This window comes from Oryx dammah, unplaced genomic scaffold (genome assembly GCF_014754425.2).
Source record: "Oryx dammah isolate SB20612 unplaced genomic scaffold, SCBI_Odam_1.1 HiC_scaffold_14, whole genome shotgun sequence".
NCBI lineage: Eukaryota > Metazoa > Chordata > Mammalia > Artiodactyla > Bovidae > Oryx > Oryx dammah.
In genome coordinates this window covers 42,084,449-42,109,425 of record NW_024070198.1, presented here as the reverse complement: position 1 = coordinate 42,109,425, position 24,977 = coordinate 42,084,449, and the positions used below count along the sequence as shown (strand labels likewise).

The window sequence follows — 24,977 nt, the reverse complement described above, 5'->3', positions numbered from 1 at the left end:
TATCATGAGAACAGGCCTGATGGAGAAGGGACGCAGCTCCACTCACGCTCCTTACGGCCTGTGTTAGTGGACTCTGCCTCTGGTCCATTTGTCAGCATCTGCAGGAGGACCTCTTTCCGGAGGCCCCTTCAAGCCTCTCTCACTCACCTCTGACTCATTTTAGAGCAAAACGTTCAAAAGCATCTTTCTTGAAGCCAATCAGGGTTGTCATCCCAGCCCTGCCTCTTAGACTATGAGAGTTCTTCCTTCTGTCCGTCTATCCTATGCCACACAGATACAGCTCCAAGCTCCTAGCTAACCTTGGGTAAATGATATAGCCTCCGTGACTCAGTCTTCTCATCTGTAGAGTCTATACAATAATAGGACCTCCCTCACATGTCTGTGGTGAGGGTCCACCTTGGGGGGCATCTAGGCTGGCGCTTGGCACACTGCAGGCACTAAGAGGCAGTGTAAATCATGCTAAATTGCTTCGGTCATGTCCAACTCTTTGCAACCCCATGGATTGTAGCCCACCAGGCTCCTCTGTCTATGGGATTCTCCAGGCAAGAACATTGGAATGGGTTGCCATTTCCTTCTCCAGGAGAACTTCCCAACCCAGGGTTCGAATCCACGTCTCTTACGTCTCCTGCACTGGCAGGCAGGTTCTTTACCACTAATGCCACTTAAGAGGCAGAAGAAGCTTAAGAGAAGAAGCTAAGTATTTTTTTTATTCAGGTACTATGTCCCCGGCACCACGCAGTATGACTTTTAATCCTTGTAAAGTATAAACTGTTAGTTGCTCAATCGTGTCTGGCTCTTTGTGCCCCCATGGACTATAGCCCACCAGGCTCTTCTGTCCATGGGGATTTTCCAGGCAAGAATACTGGAGTGGGTTGCCATTTCCTTCTCCTTAATCCTCATAGCTGCACCTAGAGATAAGTATCATTCCTATTCTCCAAATGAGGAAACAGGCTGAGGCCTGGAATAAATAAGTATAGATTGTCTAGTTTAACTTCTGCTTTTGTTTTTTAAGTTAATCACTACTGTGGAAGCAACCATCTTGATATACTCCTTGATCTGCTCTGGGAACCTGCGTTAGCAGAGCAGACGGGAGAGCTAGCTGAGCTGAGGAGACAGACGCTCCCAGAGCCACAAAAGCAGATCTGGCCGTGGAGAATACTTGCTGCATGGCATCAGCTTTTAAGGAATTTTCACCGAGAGTTGCAGTTTCCTGTCTGAGTCTGCCTCGCCGTTCTCTCCAGACATGTGCTCTAGCTGTCAGGCTTCCCAGACGGGGACGCAGCAACGGCCACTGTCCTTCGGGTATTGTCCTCATCAAGCTCTGGGAAGCCCAGAGACTCCAGGACATCAGATTTTGGTTCTGTGCCTTCAGCAGTTTCCATCAGAGCACACTGCACAGGGCCAGGGGATTCTTCAGGGTAAGAAGAAAGGGGGGACCTTGGAACCTCATGGAGAAAGTTCCACTGGCACCCCCAGGCCTGCAGAGGAAGGAAAGAGCCCTCCCATGAATCATGGCCCCTCTTGGGAGGGGGGCAATGAAATAGAGAAGGAAGGGATGGGGCTTTGAGGGATGGACTTAAGTGTGACCCTTGCTCTGGTCATCTGAGTGGCACTTAACAAGCTTCTTTATCTGAGATTTCCCACCTCTTCAACGGGTTTAGTCATCCCTGCTGCTTACAGACACTGGGGCGAGTCAATCAATGTTAATGTATTTAAAATGTTTGGAAGTTTCGGCATCCAAAAGATCTAGCAACAAAAAAGGCCTATTTTTAGAGAAAAGTGCAGCCGCTTTAGGAAACAGTCTGGCAGAATTCTTAAAACGCTCAACGTGGAGTTACCATACGATCCAGCAATTCTACTCGGAGGTAAATACTCAAGAGAAATGAAAACTTGTCAACATGAAACTTGTGTGGGAACGTTCACAGCAGCATAATTCATAGTAGCTAGAAAGTGGAGACAAGCCAAATGTCCATCAACGGCTAAGTGGATAAATGAAATGTGACCTGGTAGTACAATGGAACATTGTTCAGTCATAAAAGGGCATGAAATACTGATCTGTGCTAAACGCGGATGAACTTGGAAAGCTTTATGCCAAGTGAAAACACATTAGTCACGAAAGACCACATGTTGTACGATTTCATTTACATGAACTGTCTGGAATAGGCAAATCCATAAAGACAAAGCGGATTAGTGGTTGCCTAGAGCTGCAGGGATAAGGAGGTTGGGTGGAGGTAATGGCTGAGGGGTGTGGAGTTTCTTTAGAGGGTTATGAACATGTTCTAATGTTGATCATGGTAATGACTGCTCATATCTGAAAAGTCATTTAATGGTACACTTTAATGAATTGTCTGGTATAGATTATATTCAATAAGGCTGTTAAAAAATAAAGGTCATCCCAGATTAAATAAGAATCATTTTCTCATATGACATTCCAGACAAGACCTTGGTTGCATAAGTAATTTTTTCAATTATATCCTAGTAAGAAAGAGTGACTCTTGAGAGTCCCTTGGACTGCAAGGAGATCCAACCAGTCCATTCTGAAGGAGATCAGCCCCGGAATTTCTTTGGAGGGAATGATGCTAAAGCTGAAACTCCAGTACTTTGGCCACCTCATACGAAGAGTTGACTCATTGGGAAAAACTCTGATGCTGGGAGGGATTGGGGGCAGGAGGAGAAGGGGACGACGGAGGATGAGGTGGCTGGATGGCATCACGGACTCGATGGACGTGAGTCTGAGTGAACACGGGGAGTTGGTGATAGACACGGAGGCCTGGCATGCTGCGATTCATGGGGTCGCAAAGAGTTGGACATGACTGAGCAACTGAACTGAACTGAACTGAACTGAAGAAAGAGACCAGGTTCCTACAAAACCCATGCAGACAACTATAGGGCCATTCAAAATAGGGAGACTTAGTACGTTTCTGAATTCAGCTTTAAAAAATAAATAAAATTCACGTTGAAGTTTATTCTTCATTAGCTCCTCCATATTCTGGAATAAACTGACACTCCACTAGAGAACAGCTTGCTTTAGGGCAAAGCTACTCTTTTCCTTGAAAAATAGGAGCATGTACATAGCTGTATTTCCCTATCACTGTTGCTTCTGGTATAGTCTTAACTGATTGTGCCCAATATAACTTTTAACCAAAGTAAGCAACTTCTTTTTTATCCAGCAAACTGTGGGGTGGTTAATTGAGAACCTTGTCACTCATCAGCATTTTAGCCCACTAGCAGAGTTCATGTATCAATATAACAACTTTCTGTAGCCACGTACCTCCCTTAAAAGAATCTCTAAAAGTAGCAAAAATGTTCATGTTCATTACTATAGCCCAATGAATATAAAAATAAGAAGCAGAGTTCTATCAATGCAAAACTGTGCTTAGTAAGCATTTCAGCATTCATCTTGCTTAGAAATGATCTAGACATCCAATGATTATCCTTTAGTTAATGCAATTTAGTGTCAGTCCCAGGGTTTAAATTACTTAAAGATCTTGGAAGTTATCTTCATGCTGACACACTACAAAACACAATTGCTGTTGAAATATAGAGTTTGTCAGAAAAATGATTCAATTTAGTTGAACACAAACTTCACATTTTTCAGAGCCTGAAATATTAACTAGGAATAATGTTAGCATCTGTGATAAGTAGAAGAGAATAAGTCTAAGAAAAAACACCCTTTAGAATAAAAGTCCCCTATTATGCATAGCATTAATCAATTAGAGAAGACATAGTAGTACTTATTCAGTCAAAATAATTAAATTAGTCTCATTTTCCAAAGATTTACCTTAGTTGTATGGATTCCTAAAATGTTTCTAAGTTAGCTTAGGCCAGTGTATTAAAGAATCATAAGTTTAAGTTCCTTATTTTCTGATAATTATATGAAATAATTTATGTAAATGTTTATCTCTATAAACCAATCAGATCCTTGCTCCTTTCATTTCAAAGACTTTGTAATTTTACTTATTAACAGCTTCTGAAGATAGGAAAACATCCAATTCACAATTAAAGGTAAAGTTCTTTCTGAGCTACAGACATGGACATAAGTATCCATAGAGGGCTGACGGCTTCCACACTACCATCTTAAACACTGTTCATAACAACTCACAGGTTCAAATAGAAAATTGCTGTTGTCTTTCTTGAAAAGAAAGTGAAAGTGAAAGTCATTCAGTCATGTCTGACTCTTTGGGACCTCATGGACTATACAGTCCACGGAATTCTCCAGGCCAGAATATTGGAGTAGGTAGCCTTTCCCTTCTCCAGGGGATCTTCTCAACCCAGGGATCAAACCCACATCTCCCACACTGCAGGTGGATTCTTTACCAGCTGAGCCACCGTGGAAGCAGACATACAGTTCTTAATTGATTTATGTTCAAAATACACATACACAGAAGTCGCTCAGTCATGTCTGACTCTTTGCGACCCCATGGATCGTAGCCCACCAGGCTCCTCGGTCCATGGGATTTTCTAGGCATGCATACTGGAGTGGGTTGCTGTTTCCTTCTCCAGGGGATCTTCCTGACCCAGGGATCAAACCTGGTCTCCTGCATTGTAGGCAGACGCTTTATCGTCTGAGCTGCCAGGGAAGTCCATCAAAAACACAGAAGAGTAGTAGTAAGTTTCAAAAGGATGTCAGTTGAGATCTTTTATAGATGAAATCTACTTCCTAGAAGTCAACTCACCAATTATATGCTCAGCTGGAGACAAGAGGCTGCAAAAAAAAGTTCAACTGGAAAATATCTTGGGTACCCAATTAGATCCAGTTATTCTGCGTCTGTGGATTTCAAATGATCATCATCCACGGTGGAATAGACATGTCCCTCGTTGCTTAGAAAATCCACAGCTAGCTTGATTGAGGCTACTGGCATGTGTTGGAGTTGGTTCTTGAGATCCTGAAAGTTCAATCCTTCAGGTCTTGGGCAAGCCTTGATCAAATTCAGCACCTGGTTCTGGGCCACAGTGAGGCCATTTGCTGGTATGAAGTTATTCCCACCGAAGTTCCCAGCTTCACCCATTCCTGGATTGCTGATAGGTGCTCTCCCTGCTGAAGGCTGGCTGTTCGACTTGCTCAGCATCATGTGTGCATTGACTACTTCCAGAATATGTGTGGTGAACTCATTCATATCCTCCAGGGGCATGATCTTAAAGGCTACCAGGCTTTTCTTGTTCTGGAAAGGTCTCAGATGACCAGCCACTTTCACATATGTTTCTGGAGGGACCACAGTGTTTTCGCCGCTGGCGGCATTTGTGTCAACCCACTGGTGAGCATCCATGGGTGCGGCTGTCGTGTTGTCTATCTTGCAAACAATGTTGGTTGCAGCCTTCTCTGCATTTCTGATAATCCCCACAATAGTGACCTGTGAAATCGCAACATTTTCAGTTCTGAATACTTCATCAACCAGAGTAGCAGAGTTCAAAATATACAGATGACAAATGAAAGACTATAGGTGAGATCTTACTTCCAGCAGCCAGCAATGATCTTTCTAGGCTTGAGGCTACCCTCCAGCTTTAGGGTTCACTTTGCTTGTATTTGCAGAGCCAGAACAGTGAGGACATTTTCTCCCCTGGGTATCCCCTCCCCAGTGAATGGTAGGTGTGAGCGTGTAATTACTCCAACTGCCTGATCCTTGAGTTGAATGTATATTCTCTCCAGGAGTCCCAGAGGGGCTGGTCAAGGTCACTCTTGATGGCACTTGGCTTATAACACGTTTGTCCATGTAAAAATATAGTTGCAACCTAAAAGTTGAGAGTTATGTTTTATTTAGCAGAAAGTTTTAGGACTTAAGCCTAGGAGACAGCGTCTCAAGTAGCTCTGAGAGAATTCTTCCAAGAAGGCAAGGGGAGGAGCCAGGTTATATAGAAATCTTACAACAAAGGGCAGGTAGTCAGAACATCAAAAGATTATTGTTATTTAAAGAAAACCAGATATCCCAAGTTGAGGAATTTAGTGCTTTTCTGTGTATGGGACAATGCAAGAGTCTGGGCTCACTGAAATAATTTCTTTCTCACGCATCTCAGCTGTCTCGGGCACTTCCTGTGTGTCCCTCAGTGCTCACCATAGGGAATGGCTGCAGCCCAATGCCTGCTGGATCAAAAGTATTGTTCTCCTTCCTGGTTTCCTTAGGTCTCAGCAATTCACATTTGGAGGGCTGTAATCACAATGACTGTGACATCCTTGTTTACTGATATGGCAGGAATACTCCATTTCTCATGTCCCTGCTTAAAACCCTTCATTCTTGATCCAAGGTCTCCACACTCTTACCTCATTTTCCTGGACTCACTTCCCAGTGAATCCCTTTCACAGAAATCCACATTTCTGAAGCTGCTTCTGGAAAACCCAACCCAAGTGTTTACTTAATATCTCCCTCATGTTTAGCAACTGAACCCTGAGTATATTCAAGGGCCATTTTCTTTTTTCTTTAAAGGGCATTTTCAATGGTTAATAATATGAACACGGAAAAGGCTACATTTCTAAATTGTCCTTGAGGGCAGGAGTAGCACCACGTTGGTAAGCTCTGGATAATGAGATGTAAATGAGAATTCCAGGATGTGCAATTAAAAGGAGGGCTTGCCTTTTTGTTCTTTTTTTCTTCCTCCTTCTGTCAGCCTGGAACAGAGACATGAAGGCTGGCACTCCAGCAACCATCTTGGATCCAGGCCTCAAAGATGGAAACCAAGCCCTGAGGATGGCAGAGCCTACGGCCTGGAGATACTGACATGCCAGCATATCAGTCCCCAGCTGTCTTCCTCTGGACATTTCCCACCTACCTAGTTTCAGCCTGCATTATCAGGGGGTTTTAGGTTATATGCAGCAGATCTCTATCCTAACTGTCTCTCTGATGGGAAAGTTAGCATCTCCAACCCTTCAGCAACACTGAACTCAGGAACATTTTTGCATATATTTTACTAATTTAGTCTGCCTTGGAACTTCAGAAACCAAAAGCCAAAATGCTAAATGGTGACTAAAAAGAATAACTGTGTTGCTGGGGTATTTTCAGCTCCTCTGTTCAGATGTTCCATTATGCACCAAGGTCCTTTGTGGACAACCTCACCGAATTGCCTGCTATTTTTAATGTTTCTCAAGCTGTCGCTGGGCACCACCCCCTAACTCAGCAGCCATTGTTAAGGACTCTAGAGTGTAAAAATGCTTCAGTTCGCTGACCTTGATGGAGCCTTGGATGCTACTGTGGTCACGCATTTGAATGGGAACTTTCAGCATGGTGAATCTGTATCAGTGACCTTGGATCATTTTGCCAGTGCAAAGAATAGAAACATACTATTTCAAAACACTGCATCAAACCTTCTTGCTGATCAATAAATAAAGAATTTTCAAAATACTTCTTTTGGTTAACAGAAAGGAAGGTTTCCCTGGTGGCTCAGACAGTAAAGAATCTACCTGCAGTGTAGGAGGCTGGGGTTTGATCCCTGGGTCAGGAAGACCCTTTGGTGACCTTAATGGTTACCTACTCCAGTATTTTTGCCTGGGAAATTCCATGGATAGAGAAGCCCTGTGGGCTACAGTCCGTGGGGTCACAAAGAATCAGACATGACTGAGGGACTAACACTTTCAGTTTCAAGGGTCACCCTAGGGTGTTTGCTTGCTTGTTCAGTTACTTTAACAGAGATTAAATTATCTGTGTTCTCCTAAAACCCTAGTAAAGAAATGTATCCTGTTATAAAGATCGGGTTTTGAGTCAGGTGGTAGAGGGGCATGAGCAACTGAATACATGAAGGCACAGCAGTCAGAGCATATGTAAAAACTGGATCTGACTCACAATTTGCAGCAACCAGCCCAGGAAACCAGCCTGCTCTAAGTCAGGCTTACAGGAAGTCAGAATGCTATCGCTTATAATAATTCAGGAAACCAAACAAAAACCCCTGTAAATGATCAAACCATAATGGCCAGGACTTGATGAATCACAGACACCTTCCCCAATTTCTGTCCCTGCTTCTAAGTTGGAACTAACCAGAGACAGTCCAGTATGCTCCCTGTGTATTCAGACCCTAAGTCGTGTACGACACTTTGCGATCCCATGGACTGTAGCCCACCAGGGTCCTCTGTCCATGGGATTTCCCAGGAAATTGGTGGCCAGGAGTTCGTCTTCTCCAGGAGATCGTCCCCACCCAGTAATCAAACCTGTGTCTCCTGCATTGGCAGGAGGATTCTTTACCACGGAGCCACCTGGGATGCTCCCTAACCAATCCCATAAACTGCTTGCTTCTCTTTAGTTCACCTCCAGCCTCCCTAGGCCAACAGCCTCCCATGAGGGCACACCTGGAATCTTCCCTCTTCCACTAGAAAGCTTTCTACTCCTCTGCCTGCCTTTGAATCTCTCCCAAAAGGCAAAAGGTAGTGGCTGCCTCCCTGCTAGAGCCTACTCCAGTATTCTTGCCTGAAGAATCCCCATGGGCTGAGGAGCCTGTCGGGCTACAGTTCATGGGTCACAAAGAGTCGGACATGACTGAGCAACTATGCATGCATACATGCAAATGAGGGAAGCAGGTCAGATGACCTTGGGGTCGACTTGGTTGGTTGGCCCGTTAGTAAGGGTTGCAGGGGCAGCTGTGCAAGGTTCCTACCGATCCCGAGCCCTTTTACTACAAAGAGGCAACCCAAACACGACTGCTTGGCTCGTGGGAGTGTTTGTCTAGGATTGAAAGCCTTCAACTCGATGGATATGAGTTTGAGTAAACTCCGGGAGTAGGTGATGGACAGGGAGGCGTGGCATGCTGCAGTCCATGGGGTCGCAAAGAGTCAGACACGGCTGAGCAACTGAACTGAACTGAAAGCCTTCAGACGATGATATGTGTATTCAAAACATGAACCGGTCCCACTGACAGATCAAGAGAAGAAGAAAAGGGTGGATCTCTCCGGGGGGAGGGGACAGTTTGTGCAACAGGCCAGACAGACACTGGTGTGTTGTATTTGAGGCGCCAGAGAAGGATCCGACCTGAGAGAGGTATAGCAATCTACAATGAGGAGAAGCTGATGGTGGCAAAGAGGAGGCAGGGAGAATGGCACCAGGCCTCAGACGTGGGACTGGGTTTTGAGCAGAGCCTTGGGGGTGCTCCAGGCCCACAGGGAGCTCAGCAGAGACCACACAGATGGTTCCAAGAAACACAGAAGAGCAAGAGCATGCTTCTTGCTGAGGAGTAATGGAAACATTTCAGAGAGTGGCTCCTTCAGTTTACAAGTGTGTCATGGGCTTTTGTTGATCTTCTCCTTCAACTACCTTAAAAGGAAAAAAATAATGCATGTAGTCCATCTTGACTTTAGAAACATCTCAGAAGGAGACAGAGAAAGAAAGCAAAATAAATGGTACTGTGCTTAGACAGGACAGCAAGAAAACCTTGGGTCCTTGGTAGCGTTTGGCTGGTTTCATAGAGATTTAGCTGCTGATATTGATTGGCTCCTCCACAAAGATTAAACAGTATTTGCTTAGTAAAAACAAAAACAAAAAATGCAAACAAACAAACAAAAAAAAACCCTTTTTAAAAAATAAATGGAGTGGAAAAACTCTTTAATTCTTAAGAAAGATACAATTTTTTTTTTCTTTTCAATTAAGAAATTGCAGGACAAGCTTTAGGATCTAATTGCAAATCTAATTTTGGTGAATCTTGTGCCTTTGTAAGCATTTCAAGCATCATCTTCCAGCACTCTCCCCCAAGACAGCAGTGAAATGGGAAGACTGGTGTAATTATTTCCATTATACTGAGGAGGAAATGAAGCCTGGGAATGGTCAGGAACTTGCCTAAGCTCCTTTCAGTTTATTGAGAAGCAGAAATTGCCGTCTATGGGGTTGCACAGCGTCGGACACGACTGAAGTGACTTTAGCAGCAGCAGCAGCAGTGTTTAGTAAAAGGATAGATAATTAAAAGGTTTCCAAGATGGGAACAGAAAAAGGTCCACAGTGAGATATTTTGTCTAACTGTATGCCTTGGTTTGGGGTTCCATGAAAGTAAAGTCTAAGGCAAGAATTTGGGTGCAGGGTGTTTCTTAAGGGGCTGCTCCCAGGAAGCAGAGGTGAAGGAGCTGGGTAAGTGATGCAGAAAGGAGACGCCAAGGTAAGGCTGCTGTGGTTGGCAATGGCGGTTCATGCCCCCAGCATCTTTGAGAAGCGGGCAGATGCCAGCTGCTATCATCTGTGAGAGCGACAGGAGGCTGGAGCTGGTGTGAGCCTGGTGGGCTCCTGGGTATCAAAGAAGGGCCTGAGTATGAGACACAGAGCCTTGAGGACACTGCTGGCAGGAAGTAAGTGTGAAGCTCCAGTGACAGGAGAACGGACCTAAGGGCACTGGTCACTGATGCATCCCTGCGAGAAGCACATGTGAGAAGTGGGACCAGGAAGCTGACTTGTCCATGTAAGGACCGAGGGGGAGACGCTCTGAACTGAGCATGTCCATGCCCTGCGTTAGTGAAGACCCCAGTGATCTCTGCCCTCTCATTTGTCTCATATGCTGCTGGTTACAAGGAATCCTAGACTTCTGCTTGTCTATGAATCAAAAGGATAGAACATATTGTTCTTTCATCCACGTGTTCAGGATGTAAGATGCATAGTAATCCAACGGAGGGTAGCAAGTGAACTGGTGCTGGGCTGAACATTTCTAGTCATCGACTCATTTACTCAACAGATGGACTGAAGCCTACTGTTCACCAAACACTCTGCTGAGGCCCAGGGGTACAGCAGGGAAGGAAATGTTACCAAATCAGGTCTGGATGCTCGCCACTCGAAAATCAAAGAGAGATGTTGGTAGAAAGGAAAGTTGCTTTTTTAATCCAAATGGCGGCAATCTGGGGAGACAGTGGACTTGGTGTCCCTCAAAAACCACCTCCGAAGATGCTGCTCAGTCGTGATCATTTTCAAAAGGAAACAGGGGACTCACCTCAGTTAATCATGGAGATGAGGGTCAGAGTCATCACCATCTCCCACTGTGTGCAGGCTTGTGTGCAGGCTCGTGTACAGGCTTGTGTGCAGCCTCGTGTGCAGGCTCGTGTGCAGGCTCGTGTGCAGGTTTGTGTGCAGCCTCGTGTGCAGGCTCGTGTGCAGGCTCGTGTGCAGTCTCGTGTGCAGGTTTGTGTGCAGGCTCATGTGCAGGCTTGTGTACAGGCTTGTATGCAGGTTTGTGTGCAGGCTTGTGTACAGGCTTGTGTGCAGGTTTGTGTGCAGGCTTGTGCGCAGGTTCGTGTGCAGGTTTGTGTACAGGCTTGTTGACTTCTTGTTTTGCTGCTATTTCGTTCACAGTTTATTCTCGAGATTACTGAAGGGGAAGCTGGGAAAGAGATCTGGTCATCTGTTAACTACTTGGTCTCCATTTCTACTTCTTTCGTCTATGGATGGAGCCAACAGATTAGGCAAGGAACTGTGTGATCAAAAGATCTGAAAGGTGGCCTTGGGTCAGAGATGAGTAGAATATGGTGGGGGCGGGGGTACCCGATTTAAAGTTAGGGACAGGGCAAATTGGGGGGCCCCCTTGTAGAGAGCACTTCTCTGCCAAAAGCTGCTTTCTGTCTTCATGGAAATGGTTCTTTCCAAGTGTCCTTCTGGGTGTCCTGGTGAGCGTGCTCTGGTTTGAATACTATCCTTGAGCTCACAGGCACAGGAAGTCAGGTGCGGTAATTCCTTGTCAAATGGACTGAGGTGCTCAGCTACTGTGCAGGTTAAAGTCATCCAGGAAGAACAAAGAGGTCTGCAGGATGTAAACATCTTCATCCAGATAAGTGAATTTCTAGAGGCAGATAGGAGGCCAGCAAATCTCAAGCCTTCCTAATAGATAAAGGGTTAGTTCTTGTCTGTTCACGTATCTTTAAATCCCATAGATCAGGTACTGTTTATATCCTAATATCCTTGTGAAGTCCAAAGAGTCAGACACGACTGAGTATACATCATCAACCTACTCAGGGAAGATCCCTTGGAGGAGGAAATGGCAACCCACTCCACTATTCTTGCCTGAAAAATCCCATGGAGAAAGGAGCCTGGCGGGCTACAGTCCAAAGGGTCAGACACAACTGAGCACGCATCACACCCTTATGAAAAAGAAATGTACCTTCTGCGGGAAGGAAGTATCTGTGCTCTGCAAAGACATTATGTGTTTTCCTGGGAATGTGTCAGTCTACTGAAAAATTAATGCTATCAGCTTACACATTTAAGTTACTGACTGTCAATCATCCCACTCAGCATAAATGCCAGAGGCTGATTTACATTCTTGTTCCTGACATGAGCTCTGAATGTAACATTTATCAGGCAATAGAAAAATAACTATAGCCGAGAGAAATGGGAGGTTCTTCTAGGGGTGTCCTTTAGTGGGCACCACTTGACAATTTCCAGCCTTCAGGCCACAAGGAGTTGCCCTCCTAAACCCAAAGCCCCTGGAGAGCTAGGTATTAGTGCGAGACCAGGTCAGAGAGTCATTTCTACAAATTCTCATGCATTCCTTGAAAGGTGAATCATTGCCCATTTTAGCGGTTCCCGGTCCAGGCAGTGGTTTGTGAGAGGAGGCATCATCTTGCTCTTATTCAAGCTGAGACACAGGCACAGATTCAACAAAAGACAGTGCCAACCTAGGAATGCACCCTGCATGCCCAGCCCCTGGGGACAACCAGCACCACTTAGCCACCTGCAGAAATGCAGCCATCCCATCTTCTGATTGGAGGCTACCCCACAGGGTTATCGGGGCTTCCTTTCCTGAAGACTTTTAGAAGACTGATTTGAATTAGGACTTCCCTGAAGGTCCAGGAGTTAAGCCTTCACCTTCCAAGGCGGAGGGTATGGGTTCGATCCCTGGTCGGGGAGCTGGGATCCCACGTCCATCATGGCCAAAAAAACAAAACAGAAACAGTGTTGTAACAAATTCAACAAAGACTTTTAAAACATCCACACTAAAAAGAAAAAAAAATTTTTTTTTTCAAAAGGACTTCCCAATGTCCATCTTCTAGTTTGAGCCCTTTTCCAGGAGGAGTGGTATCTGAGCCAGCCCCAGACCCTTTCCCAAAGGGCTGGGGTTAATTGACCCCACACAGGCCTACCTTCTCAAGCCCAAGTGTGTGGCCACACTAGCCTATGCAGGGGGGAGTAGGGTGGAGGAGACAAGCCTACAGGGAGGCTGGGGAGACCCTCAAGAGACAAAGAGATTCAAGGAGAGGCAGGGCCTTGCTGGAACAGCTGCCACCCTTTTCCTGCCAGTGCCAAGGCTGCGGTCACTCTGCATAGGATCCGTGTGCCTTAACTGGCTGGCTTCCCAGGGGTGGTGTTTTGTGAGAGGAGGTGCCATGTCACTTTTGCTCAGGCTAAGATGCAGGACAGGGTAGCAGCCAAATATGCCAGGCTAGAAACGGGACACATGCAGCGTGCATGCCCAGTCCAGAATCACCAACCACCACACTAAGTGAAGAGAGATGAAAGAGCCTCATGATGAGGGTGAAAGAGGAGAGTGGAAAAGAAGGCTTAAAACTCAGCATTCAAAATACTAAGATCATGGCATCCAGTCCCATCACCTCATGGCAAATAGATGGGCAAAAAGTAGAAGCAGTGGCAGATTTTATTTTCTTGGGCTCAAAATCACTGCGGACAGTGACTGCACCCTTAAAATCAAAAGATGCCTGCTCCTTGGAAGAAGAGCTATGACAAACTTAGTGTATTAAAAAACAGACACAACTTTGCCAACAATGGTCCCTGTATTCAAAGCTATGGTTTTTCCCACAATCATGTATAGATGTGAGATTGTGCCACAAAGAAGGCTGAGAGTTGAAGAATCGATGCTTTCGTATTGCGGTGTGGGAGAAGACTCTTGAGAGTCCCTTGGACACCAAGGAGATCAAACCAGTCAATCCTAAAGGAAGTCAACCCTGAATACTAATTGGAAGGACTGATTCTGAAGCTACAATAGTTTGGCCACCTGATGCGAGGACCTGGATCACTGGAAAAGATCTTGATGCTGGGAAAATGAGATGGTTGGATGACATCACTGACTCAATGGACGTGAGTTTGAGCAAGCTCTGGGAGACGGTGATGGACAGGGAGGCCTGGCGTGCTGAAGTCTACGGGGTCGCAAACAGTCGGACACGATTGAGTGACTGAACACCACCATCACCACCAAGAGGTGGCCCAGAGCTACCAGCTCGGCTAGATTTTTAAGAAAAGGTTGAAATTGAGATTTTTACAAGACTTACATATTGGTCACTAGTTTAAATAAAAATAGTGTCTGGGGTTTGTGGGGATGAGTTTATGACTTCTGATTTGACTCAGCTCTGTTAAATTTTTCTTTCTTTTCCTTTCCTCCTCCCCACCCCAATCCCAAAGAACTAGCACATACAACCTAGGCCTCTAAGATCCTATCAGTAACTCTGGAAAACAAGAGGCATCTTTGTTTGAACTTAAGAGTCTGATTCAATCTTTTCAAAGCATTTAACTCAATTATAGCCTAAGCCAGTCCCCAAAACATTGTCAGTGGGAAATATGATCTCTAAGATATTGATATCATATTTAAGATCTCTAAGAGGAGTTGAGGTTACCAAGATCACTTTTAAGGTGATTTGTATTAACCTTTTGGAGAAACAAGTAACATTGTCTTCAAGCAATTTAAATAAAGGCACTTTTGTCTTCTAAAGTTGCTTGTAACCCCTACTGTCTACCAATCTGCTAAAGGAAAAGCTATATTCTATATTTCTATATACATACATATAAAGAAATATATGTATTTATATATAAATAAATATATATATATAGTTTTTCTGTCCTAGAAAAGCTCAATAAAATGCTTTCACTGCTTAGTCACTTCAGTTGTGTCTCTTTGTGACCCCATGGACTGCAACCTGCCAGGTTGCGGTTCTAGGATTCTCTAGGCAAGAATGCTGGAATGGGTTGCCATGCCCTCCTCCAGGGGATCTTCCCCAACCAGGGATCAAACCCGGGTCTCCTGCATTGCAGGCAGATTTTTTACTGCTGAACCACCAGGGAAGACCTGATAAGATGCTTCATATTGCTTTTGCATGATTCTTCTCTCCTGGCAAGCATACAAGAAGGAAAAGTGGTCCTCTGGGGTCAGGAGATTAGGTGAGGGGACTCTCCCAGAGTCGGGGTTCCTGGCACCAAAAATGACTCTGAGGGAAAAGGACAGAGAGAGGAATGTCTCCCCAAAATGGGCTGACAAAGAAAAAGACTTGGGATATTGGGCATTGAGGTGAGGTGCAGATGGGGGAAGGGAAGTAGCATTAGTTATGGGGATGGAGAAGAGGAGAGAACTATCAGCTGATAGTAGTCTGAGTGTAAGTGGAGGTCCAGTGGAGGAAAAGGATTTGATTTGCTTCTTGACTTTGCTTCTCAAGGGTATCTCCATTTGAAGCGGGTACATAGGGTCATCCCCATGAGAGACGTTAGGGCTCTTTCAATTGCATGTGATAGAAGAGCAATGGAAATGGGCTTAAGATGCAAAGGGATGCCTTAACTAATGCAGCTGAAACTCAAGGAGTGAGTGGGACATCAGGTATAGCTGGATCTGGGTGCGGGTCATGGGGAACCTATCTTCATGACTTGTCTCTGATTTTCTTTGAAGTTGCTTCATGGTGGGAGGGTTCTCAACATGTTTTATCAGAGATGAGCCTTAGTAGTGCTAGACCTTCATTTGACCAAATTAACACCAATAGAGGAGAGATCCTTTCCCTAGTAACTCCAAGAAAGCATTTGGATTGACCACGATTTTTCAAATTTGACCTGTGTCAAGGAAAAACACATTGTTTTCCTTTACCTTCTTACGACATACTTCTGACACCTTTCTGCCATCAAAACTGAGGCTGTGGGTTTGCTTTTTTAATGAGGAACTTTTGTGTTAACTGTACTTTGCAATGTCAAGATGGCTGTAACTGTGGATGAGGGTACAGGAGGGCCTGAACAAGGACATCATTTGAGAGTCTTGGGAAGGATAAAAGCACAGTCCTGAGTGGCATGGTTGGTCATCCTGTCTTCTCCACTCTCCTGCTGATTTCTCATCTCCTGACCCTGAACCTGACCGAGGGTAAATTCAGTTTTAGAAACCAGGGACACGACTTTGCATCATCTCCATGGAAACATCTTGACAGTGCTGGAAAATTCCTGGAGTCAGATATCCTAGAGCAAGGAGATCTGTCTTTACCTGTGCTTTAGAACCAACTGATCCACAGGTAAGCTCGAGGCTGAGGTGGTTTGGGATGATCAACAGACAGCATGGGTGCCATGTTAGTTTTCAGCCAAAAGCTACAGTCCAGGAAGACTAGAGAGAGGATACTGGCTGGGCCAGAGTTCCCTGGGGCAAATGGACATAACTTGGGGTCCCCAAGCAGGATAGTCTATTGCTGAGCATCCCCCAAAGACACCCACTCCTTGTATGCCCTGGGCTGCACCTAAATGCCTGCAGGAGAGCCAGCCCATAGCTAGAGCTCCTCATCACACACTCCACTGTCCCAATCCAGCAGTTCAGCTGCAGGTAGCCCAACCAGAGAACTAGGGACTCTTCAGTGTGCCCTCAAGTTCTTGCTTCCCTTTTCCTACAGAAATTTCTCTACTAACAGTCAACACCAATGCCATCTTGGATGTTCTAGCTCAGTAAGGAGCTTCTTGATGAAGGTAAAAGAGACTTTATTTTCTTGGGCTCTAAAATCAGTGGGGATGGTGACTGCAGATATGAAATTAAAAGATGCTTGCTCCTTGGAAGAAAAGCTATGACCAACCTAGACAGCACTGAAGAATTGATGCTTTCGAAATGTGGTGCTGGAGAAGACTCTTGAGAGTCCCTTGGACTGCAAGGAGATGAAACCAGTCAATCTTAAAGGAAATCAATCCTGGATATTCATTTGAAGAACTGATGCTGAAATTGAAGCTCCAATACTTCGGCCACCTGATGTGAAGAGCTGACTCATTGGAAAAGACCCTGATGCTTGGAAAGATTAAAGGCAGGAGGAGAAGGGGATGACAGAGGGTGAGATGGTTGGATGGCATCACCGACTTGATGGACATGAGTTTGAGCAAACTCCGGGAGGTGGTAATGGACAGGGAAGCCTGGCGTGCTGCAGTTCATGGGGTCACAAAGAGTTGGACATGACTGAACGACTGAACACCTGGCACCTCACTTGTCTCACCCTTGTCCCAGCCCTGGGTGGTAAACAAGAGCCCTCAGGTGAGTACAGCCCAGACATCATGTGGAGCAGAGGTACCTCCCTGATGATCCCAATAGAGCCACAAAATCTTGAGAGATAATAATATGGTTGTTGCTTTAAGCCACTAAGTTTTGGGGTGGATTGTTATATAACAATAAGCAACCCAAACAGGTGTTTGACAGTTCCAAACCTATATCCTCACAGGATTGACTCAGGCTAAGTGTCCATCCATGAACTGGTATGATCGTGGCCAAGGAAGGTGCTGACCACCCAGATCTGGGTCATACATCCAGCCCTGGAACTGGAAGGCAGTCAGCTCTGCCTGTCAACCCAGACAGAGAGCAGGGAGACCAAAGTGTGGTTATCAGAAGAAGGGCAGTGGACCAGGGCAGAGCAGATCCAAGCAGTAGTCAGCTACAGCTGGATGTCCGGGGACCCCAGCAGAGGCAGGCAACCACTGGACTGGGAATCCTGAGGGCGTTTCTGTAACCATAGTGACGTCTACCCTTGTGTGGATTACAGGAGATAATTTTAGGTTAACCATTACATCCAGGGCCCAACACACAGTAAATGCTCATCTATGGATGGCTATTCTTATTTTATTTCTGTTAGTGCTACTGAGCCTGGAAGGCTGCAGTCCATGGGGTCGCTGAGGGTCGGACACGACTGAGCGACTTCACTTTCACTTTTCACTTTCATGCATTGGAGAAGGAAATGGCAACCCACTCCAGTGTTCTTGGCTGGAGAATCCCAGGGATGGGGGAGCCTGGTGGGCTGCCGTCTATGGGGTCGCACAGAGTCGGACACGACTGAAGTGACTTAGCAGCAGCAGCAGTACTATTGAACAGTATCTATATCATATGAATTGATATTCCTGTCTCTGAAGACACCAGCCTGAATTTGGTCCTCGCACAGACTATATTCACGCAGAAGTGCATTTGGCTCTATTTGAAGGACTCTCTCTTCTCTACGCCACCCAGTATTTAGAGGCAGAGAAGTGTAGTGCTTGTCTATTTGAAAGGTTGTCATCTTATTAACTCTTAGCCGCAGGGTCTGGACTCTGCTGTGGCTCCTTATTTAGGAGACAAATAACTCAGCCTGGCCTAGTCCTGTCTGGTTTCAAGGTTTCCATGGAGACGGCAGTCCAGACAGAGGTAGCTTCGGAAGACTCAGCACCTTCCCATGCAATCAGGAGACTGGCTGTCCTTGTTCTTGTGCATCTTCTGTGTTGAGGGGTGTGTGTGTGTGTGTGTACAAATGCTTGTATGTTAGAGACCTGAAATTCTATATCCACAAGTGCACAAGTGATCACCTCTTAAGAGACACATGCACTCTTGGAAATCACAGGGAAAAGTCACCATCCATGCCGTGGATGATGTAGGAGAAATCCCCAGGACAGCTGACCACAAATCCTCCTATTAATGGAGTCCCACTGCCGAAGGCTGGCTGGGCTACTGGGTAGCTGTTATGTCTTAACCTTTAACATCAGAAGATAGACTGCATCACAGTTTCAGTTATGTGGATGTGAACAGCTTGGACAAGCACTTGGTCTTCCAGAGGCAAAGGTAGGAGCTGTGACTTTGGTCTCCTGGAGCCTGGATGCATGTGGTTTGGGAGCAGAGAAGAGAGTCTGTGTGTCTCTGGGACACCCACTCTGTCTCAGAGTCTGTGTCTCCTTCTTCACTGCACTCTCTTTACTGAGCATCTATTTGCTTTCTGGCCACTGATCCACATGCTGTTCAGTAAATGCAACTTTTTTCCTCCACCAGCTCACAGTCTACATCGGGAGGCTGACAACAAACCAGAAATCAGAGCAAACAAGCTGCAAACGGTTACAGAGCCAGAGAATAGAGCCGCCTCCCTGCCCGAGGCCGGGAAAGTCTAGTGCATTTTGAAGAGACCCGTCAAACTCCCCATTTTGCTTCAAATATGCAGGGAGTGGGGCATGCGACTTTTCATAGACCCTACCCCTCCTCAGAGTTGCTGGCCGCACAGTCCCTCATCCTGGCCTGGCCTCTATCTTCCCCGCTGTGGTTCAGCACCTGAAGCCCATCACGTTCCCACTTCTTTCCCCAACCTAGATTGGGGCTGTCTCTTGATACGTGTGGCCCTAAAAATCTGCTAACGTAGGAGGGGACTTGCGATCTGGTTCCTGAGTGAGGTGGACTTGTCAGCTGGAGAAATGGGAATAGCTCTTTAAAGAAAGGAAAGGGAATATGCAGAGGACAGGGAGTGGGTGAGATGGCATGACCAGGATCAGTCCCAGGAGGCTTGGCAAGGGTGGCCCCAGGGGAGCTGGGACATGGCTTAGAACTGGATTGTGGAGCCTGTAGCCAGCCACATAAAAAGCATTCACCCGGTATCTGCCAAGACAAAGGATGTGAACGATCTCTGATTTTAAAGGCCCCACCAATATCCATGCATTGCTACGGGATCACACACTCCTCATTGAGACTGGGGGCTGTAGGGGGCAGGACTCAGATCTTAGACCCCTTCCCTTCTGGAATTCTGCTCATCTCACACCATCAATGACTCCAAAATTGGTGTCTATGTCCAGACTGCTCCCCTGAACTCAGACCGCCCACTGAGGATGGGGACATCCCCACTCAGGAGTTACCTGGGCATCTCAGACACAGCCAGCTGAGCCCTGACCTTGCCTCACCGCCCCCCCCCCCCCCCACAGCTTTCCCTACAACAGGTCAGTGGAGAGTCCGCCCTTCTGGTTGCTCTGGCTAAAAGTCCTGGAGTCATACAACCTGATTCTCTCTTTCTCTCTCACCCCCAGACCATCCCCAAGTGCACCTCATTGGTGCTTCTTTTCCAAACAATTCCAGATCTGATGCACAAATATCATTTCATGTCTAGCCGTGTCTGCTATGGACTTCTCTTGCTACGTCTGTTCCACCTCCATCTATTTCTCAATCCAAACAGCCAGAGCGACTCTTTCCAAACCCAAGTCACACCACATCATTCTTCTTCCACAAGGCCCTCAGTGGCTCCCTCTTTGCATAGATGGAGTAAAGATCAATATCCTTACTGTGACCCACAGCGACTGCCAACACCAGCAGGTGGAGGTGAAAACACACACTTTGGTCCTAGGATAGTGGTTCCCATGCCTAACCAGGCCCCAGGATCACCTGGAGTGATCATTCCCAACATGACTCTGGGGACCAGTCCCAAACCTGCATATCCATGAGAAGTTCCTCGATGGGGATGTTCTGCTGGTATCAGGGCCAGGGCTAGAGTGAGGCACCTAGGGCGTAAATTTGCAGGAAACAGGCACTTTGAGGTGCTAATTCAATACCGTCATGGATTTGAAAATGAGCACCTCCTTAAATTCCTGTGGCCCCCAGCACCTCACTAGCCTCACCCTCGCCCAGCCCTGGGTGGTAAGCTTCCTGTTTTTATGCATCTGCTTTCATGCATGCTAAATCGTTCAGTTGTGTCTGACTCTGCAATCCCAAGGACCATAGCCCTCCAGACTCCTCTGTCCATGGGATTCTCCAGGCAAGAATACTGGAGTGGGCTGCCATACCCTCCTCAGGGGATCTTCCTGACCCAGGGATCAAACCTGCATCTCTTGTGTCTCCTGCAGTTTAGAGGAGAAAACAAGTAGGTTCTTTACCACTAGTACCACCTGAATCCCAGAGATGCCCTTTCAACTTCCTACGTCCTCCATCCTGACCTAAAGCAAGTACTCAACTGCAGACCAGCCCTGTAATTGGATTCACTTCGGATCAGCCATATTCTGTTGGAGGGAAGAGGATTGTTTAGAGGTGGCTGTGTGGGTGTTTCAGGGGACCTCACTACCCTTTCGATGGTAGAGGTTAGACCCTAAGTTTTCATCTGCTCATGTTACTGACTGGTTGACAGGAGAAGAAGGGAGGGAAAAACCAGCCAGCTCGGAGGACCGATTTAGTCTTGTTAAATACACCGGTAGAGCAGAGTGTGGGAGTGACCAGCTCCCCACTGTTTGTGGTTGTAAAGGTGCCTGCTTGCTAACATGTGCAGAGAAGTTACTCTGCGGCTACTCTGCAGGATAAATAATAAGACAGTTTCTTGTATCTTACAGGCTGTGGGGGGAGGAGGAGAGGGTGGAATTCTGAAGGAGACGAAAAACATAGTCTGAAAAAGTGAATTTCAGCTTCGTTTGGTTTTTCACATCTTATTTGAGGGATCTTATTGGTGCTAGTGGTAAAGAATCTGCCTGCCAATGCAGGAGACAAAAGAGAGGTGGGGTGGATTCCCAGGTTAGGAAGATCCTATGGAGTAGGAAAATGGCAACTCATGCTGGTATTCTTGCCTGGAAAATTCTATGGACAGAGGAGCCCGGTGGCCTACCGTCCATGGAGCCACAAAGAGTCAGACATGACTGAGCGACTGATCACACACACACACACCAGGAGGACCCTCACGCCCTTCCATTTTCCAGCATTTTATTAAAGAAATGCTACAATTCATCAGAAGTCTGCCTGGACCAGGAGACTGGCAGTTTTCATGATTTAGGAGGTGAGATGGTTCGTCTTCATCAGCCAGCTACTTAATTAAACGCTGACCTAGGTGTTTCTGGAAAGTGGATGTGGTTCACACCTATGCTCAGATGACCGCAAATAAAGGAGATAATTGCCCTCAGTAAGGGCAGGGGTTGCTCATCCAATCAGCAGGAGGCCTGAAGAACAAATACAGAGCCTTCCCAAAGAGGAAGAAATTCCATCTCAGGACTGTGACAGCAACTCCTGCCTGCGCTTCTGGCCTGCCAGCCCAGCGAAACTCAAACCTACTAGCCCCCGTGATCACATGCTCTAACTTCTTAAAATAAATCTCTTCATATACTTGGTTTTATTTCCTTGGAGAACCCTGGCTGATACTGGATGCCTTTACATTCCTTTTTTTTTTTTTTTTTTGCTTTAAATAGATGAAAGGCAAGAATCTGAAAGCCAAGTGACTTCAACACAGCTCACGCATGCACCTCACATGCTATGAGGTTGGAAAAAGAAGCCTGTGGGCCAGAGAGAGCTGGAAAACAGGGACACTAGCCTTTATTATTTTTTTAGCTTTATTTAATGGGCAGAGGGGCGCAGCCGCTTCATCTGTCGAGGCCGTGCTCTCAGCTCTGTCTTCTGTTCTCTGACCTCCACCTTATCCTGGTCCTCAAATGATACCTGACCTAGTCTCTGTAGACTCCTCCTTCCTTTGGCCTGGACTATTGAGATGGCTTCTTTCTACTCGTCTTTTTTTTTTTTTTTTTTTTTGCCATGTTGTCACTCTTTCTCTCGGAGAAGGCAACGGCACCCCACTCCAGTACTCTTGCCTGGAAAATCCCATGGATGGAGGAGCCTGGTGGGCTGCAGTCCATGGGGTCGCTAAGAGTTGGACACGACTGAGCAGCTTCCCTTTCACTTTTCACTTTCATCATTGGAGAAGGAAATGGCAACCCACTCCAGTGTTCTTGCCTGGAGAATCCCAGGGACAGGGGAGCCTGGTGGGCTGCCATCTATGGGGCTGCACAGAGTCGGACACGACTGAAGCAACTTAGCAGCAGCACTCTTTCTCTAAACGTCTCCACTCCTTGGTTTAGGCTCCCACGGTCTTTTCTCTGCATCTTCTCTCTGTTTCCGTCCACCTGCCCCAGAAACGTCCATTGAACACCCATTTGCTGGGTGACCTTGTCATCAGTTTGAACCACTTCCTAAATCATGATGCTTCTGAAGCCTTGTCTCCATCCTAGAACCCTCCCCACTTCTTCAAAATCATCCAACCAACTGTACACTGGACTTGTCCACCCAAGTCCCTCCTGAATCTCAGACTTGACATATTTATGGTAGACCCATCATTCCCAATCCTGTGCTCTTGATCACGGCTGGCAGAGTTTCCATCCAGAGCTGGCACCTCCCCTAGCAACAAGTCACCCATTCTTGTTCACACCCAATTTCCTTAAGAGCAATGTAAATGCTTTGACTTTATTGAAGTGGCGCAGTTAGATTCCTCTGAGACACGATCATTATTCTTGGTACGTGATTTCTGTAATGGAATAAGCGGCTGTCTCTGCCCCTAGATGACACCTGAAAGAAGTCATATGTGCACCTGTGTTTTTAATCAAGCTGGAAAAGAATAACCAGGGGCAATCTAGAGGCATAGTAAATGTGCTAATGTGCTTCCGGTAAGTTCATGGTGGTGGGCAGCTGGGTTGCATCCACGTGAGTGAATGACAGGATGACTGGAGACAGACTCTGCTGGCAGTGCAGTGATTAAGAGTCTGTCGGCCAAAGCAGGGGACCCGGTTCTTTCCCTAGTCTGGGAAGATCCCACGTGCTCTGGGTAACAGCCCGTATGCCACAACTGCTGAGCACCAGCTCTAGAGCCCGTGCTTCACAACGGGAGAAGGTATCACACTGAGAAGCCTGAGCAACACAACAAAGAGGAGCCCCTGCTCGCCACCACTAGAGAAAGTCCACACAAACCCTGAAGACCCAGCAGAGCCGAAAGTGAATGAATGGATGAATTTTAAAAAAGACAGGGGGAGAACAGAACTCAGAGGGGCTTCAGGCCTTCACAAGGACATGACCTTTGTCCTAATTACAGTGGGAAACCACTGGACTGAAGGGTTGTGAGATGATCAGACTGAAGTTTTGGACAATTTGAGCTCCGCGTGGGACAGGTGCGGATGCGGCCAGAATGGAGCCCAGACTCCAGGCCCTGATTCAGTTGGTCTTGGTAGGCGGGAGGCAACAGGGAGACGTAAAATTCCTCACGTGATGCCGGTTTGGAGCCAGGCTTCTCGAGGTGAAACCACAGAAGCATGACCTCCCCCAGCCTAAGACTGCATCCCCAGAGTTTCTCACTCCCGCACCAGTCCAGGCCCAGCCTTCAGCACCAGTTCACAGCTCCAGCAGACTCTGCTCCAAGACATTGAAAGAGGCCCTTCAGCTACGCTGTGTCTACAGAGGGAAGCGTCACCGTGTGGATGGCCATTTATAACTGCAACCTGGACGGTTTTGCTTTTAGTTTATTTCAACTTCAGTGAAGTGACTCAGCCACTCAAGAATGGGTTTATCAAGGTGTCTGGCTCTGATGGATCACTCTGCACCACTCTCCCCACCACCCCAAATTCTATCCCTGTTTAACTCCAGGTCCAAGTTGAGTATTAGAATGATAATTCAAAGCAAACAAAATCGTTTATGTCATAGATAACCACATTGAAGATCCAAAAGAAAGATAATGTGAAATTCTCTTCTTCATTGGGTACAATTTTTAATGAAAGTGATCAGCCGTTGAGAGACCTGGGTTATCAGAAACATGCCTTCAGTAAGCTTCTGAGTAAGGGCTTGGCTATTGCAGAGATGTGCCACACACAAGGAACACAGCATGTAAAGACAAGTCTGACTCAGTGGATTTGTGAGTGACTGGCGGTGTTATTTGTTTCTACAGTGAAATCTGTATGCCTGGCTCTGGGCCATCCACAGCCTCCTAGAGCACAGGCCAGCCCAGCTTCTTCAGATTTTTCCTGTGAACAGCAATTTGGATGAAGAACTAGATGGATATGTTCAAAACTAACTCCTTGGAAAAATTGAAGTAATAAATACAACGCAAGGGGGATTGATCTGAGGATGAAAGGATCAGAGCAACTGTAATGTGACTGAGCCTTTGCTGTCTGTCATCCAGGAGGACTGGGTGCCTGGTGACCAACACCATCAGTGCTGACCCTCACTTCAGTTCAATCCCCTGTGTTATGGGGAGGATTCAACAGGGGGCTCCCCTTCAGATGGGATCTTATTCCCTTCTCCAAGCCTGGAGGACCAGCAGGAGCTACTTTCCCAATGAAATCACATACAGCTGCTGGAAAATTGTTTGCCTTGAA

At 46.4% G+C, this 24,977-nt stretch overlaps 1 protein-coding gene and 1 pseudogene across 1 annotated transcript; one reads left to right on the top strand and one right to left on the bottom strand.

Moving 5' to 3' along the window:
* Positions 1-4,385: 4,385 nt before the first annotated feature.
* Positions 4,386-7,213, bottom strand: LOC120873651 (replication protein A 32 kDa subunit-like). Its single transcript, XM_040254450.1, has 2 exons — positions 7,157-7,213; positions 4,386-5,435 (listed from the first exon to the last, which is right to left on the bottom strand). Exons 1-2 carry the CDS (start codon positions 7,211-7,213, stop codon positions 4,758-4,760), a joined length of 735 nt encoding a protein of 244 aa, XP_040110384.1. The 3' UTR covers positions 4,386-4,757.
* A 2,867-nt stretch (positions 7,214-10,080) lies between these two features.
* Positions 10,081-24,724, top strand: LOC120873650 (annotated as a pseudogene).
* Positions 24,725-24,977: the final 253 nt, after the last annotated feature.

What these genes read in the sequence shown, in the direction of transcription:
- LOC120873651 (XM_040254450.1), bottom strand. Translation starts at nt 7,213, where the DNA reads ATGCTGAAAGTTCCCATTCAAATGCGTGACCACAGTAGCATCCAAGGC. An exon ending in GCATCCAAGGCTCCATCAAG is followed by an intron (nt 5,436 to 7,156) that starts GTCAGCGAACTG and finishes TCTCACCTATAG; the next exon opens with TCTTTCATTTGTCATCTGTA.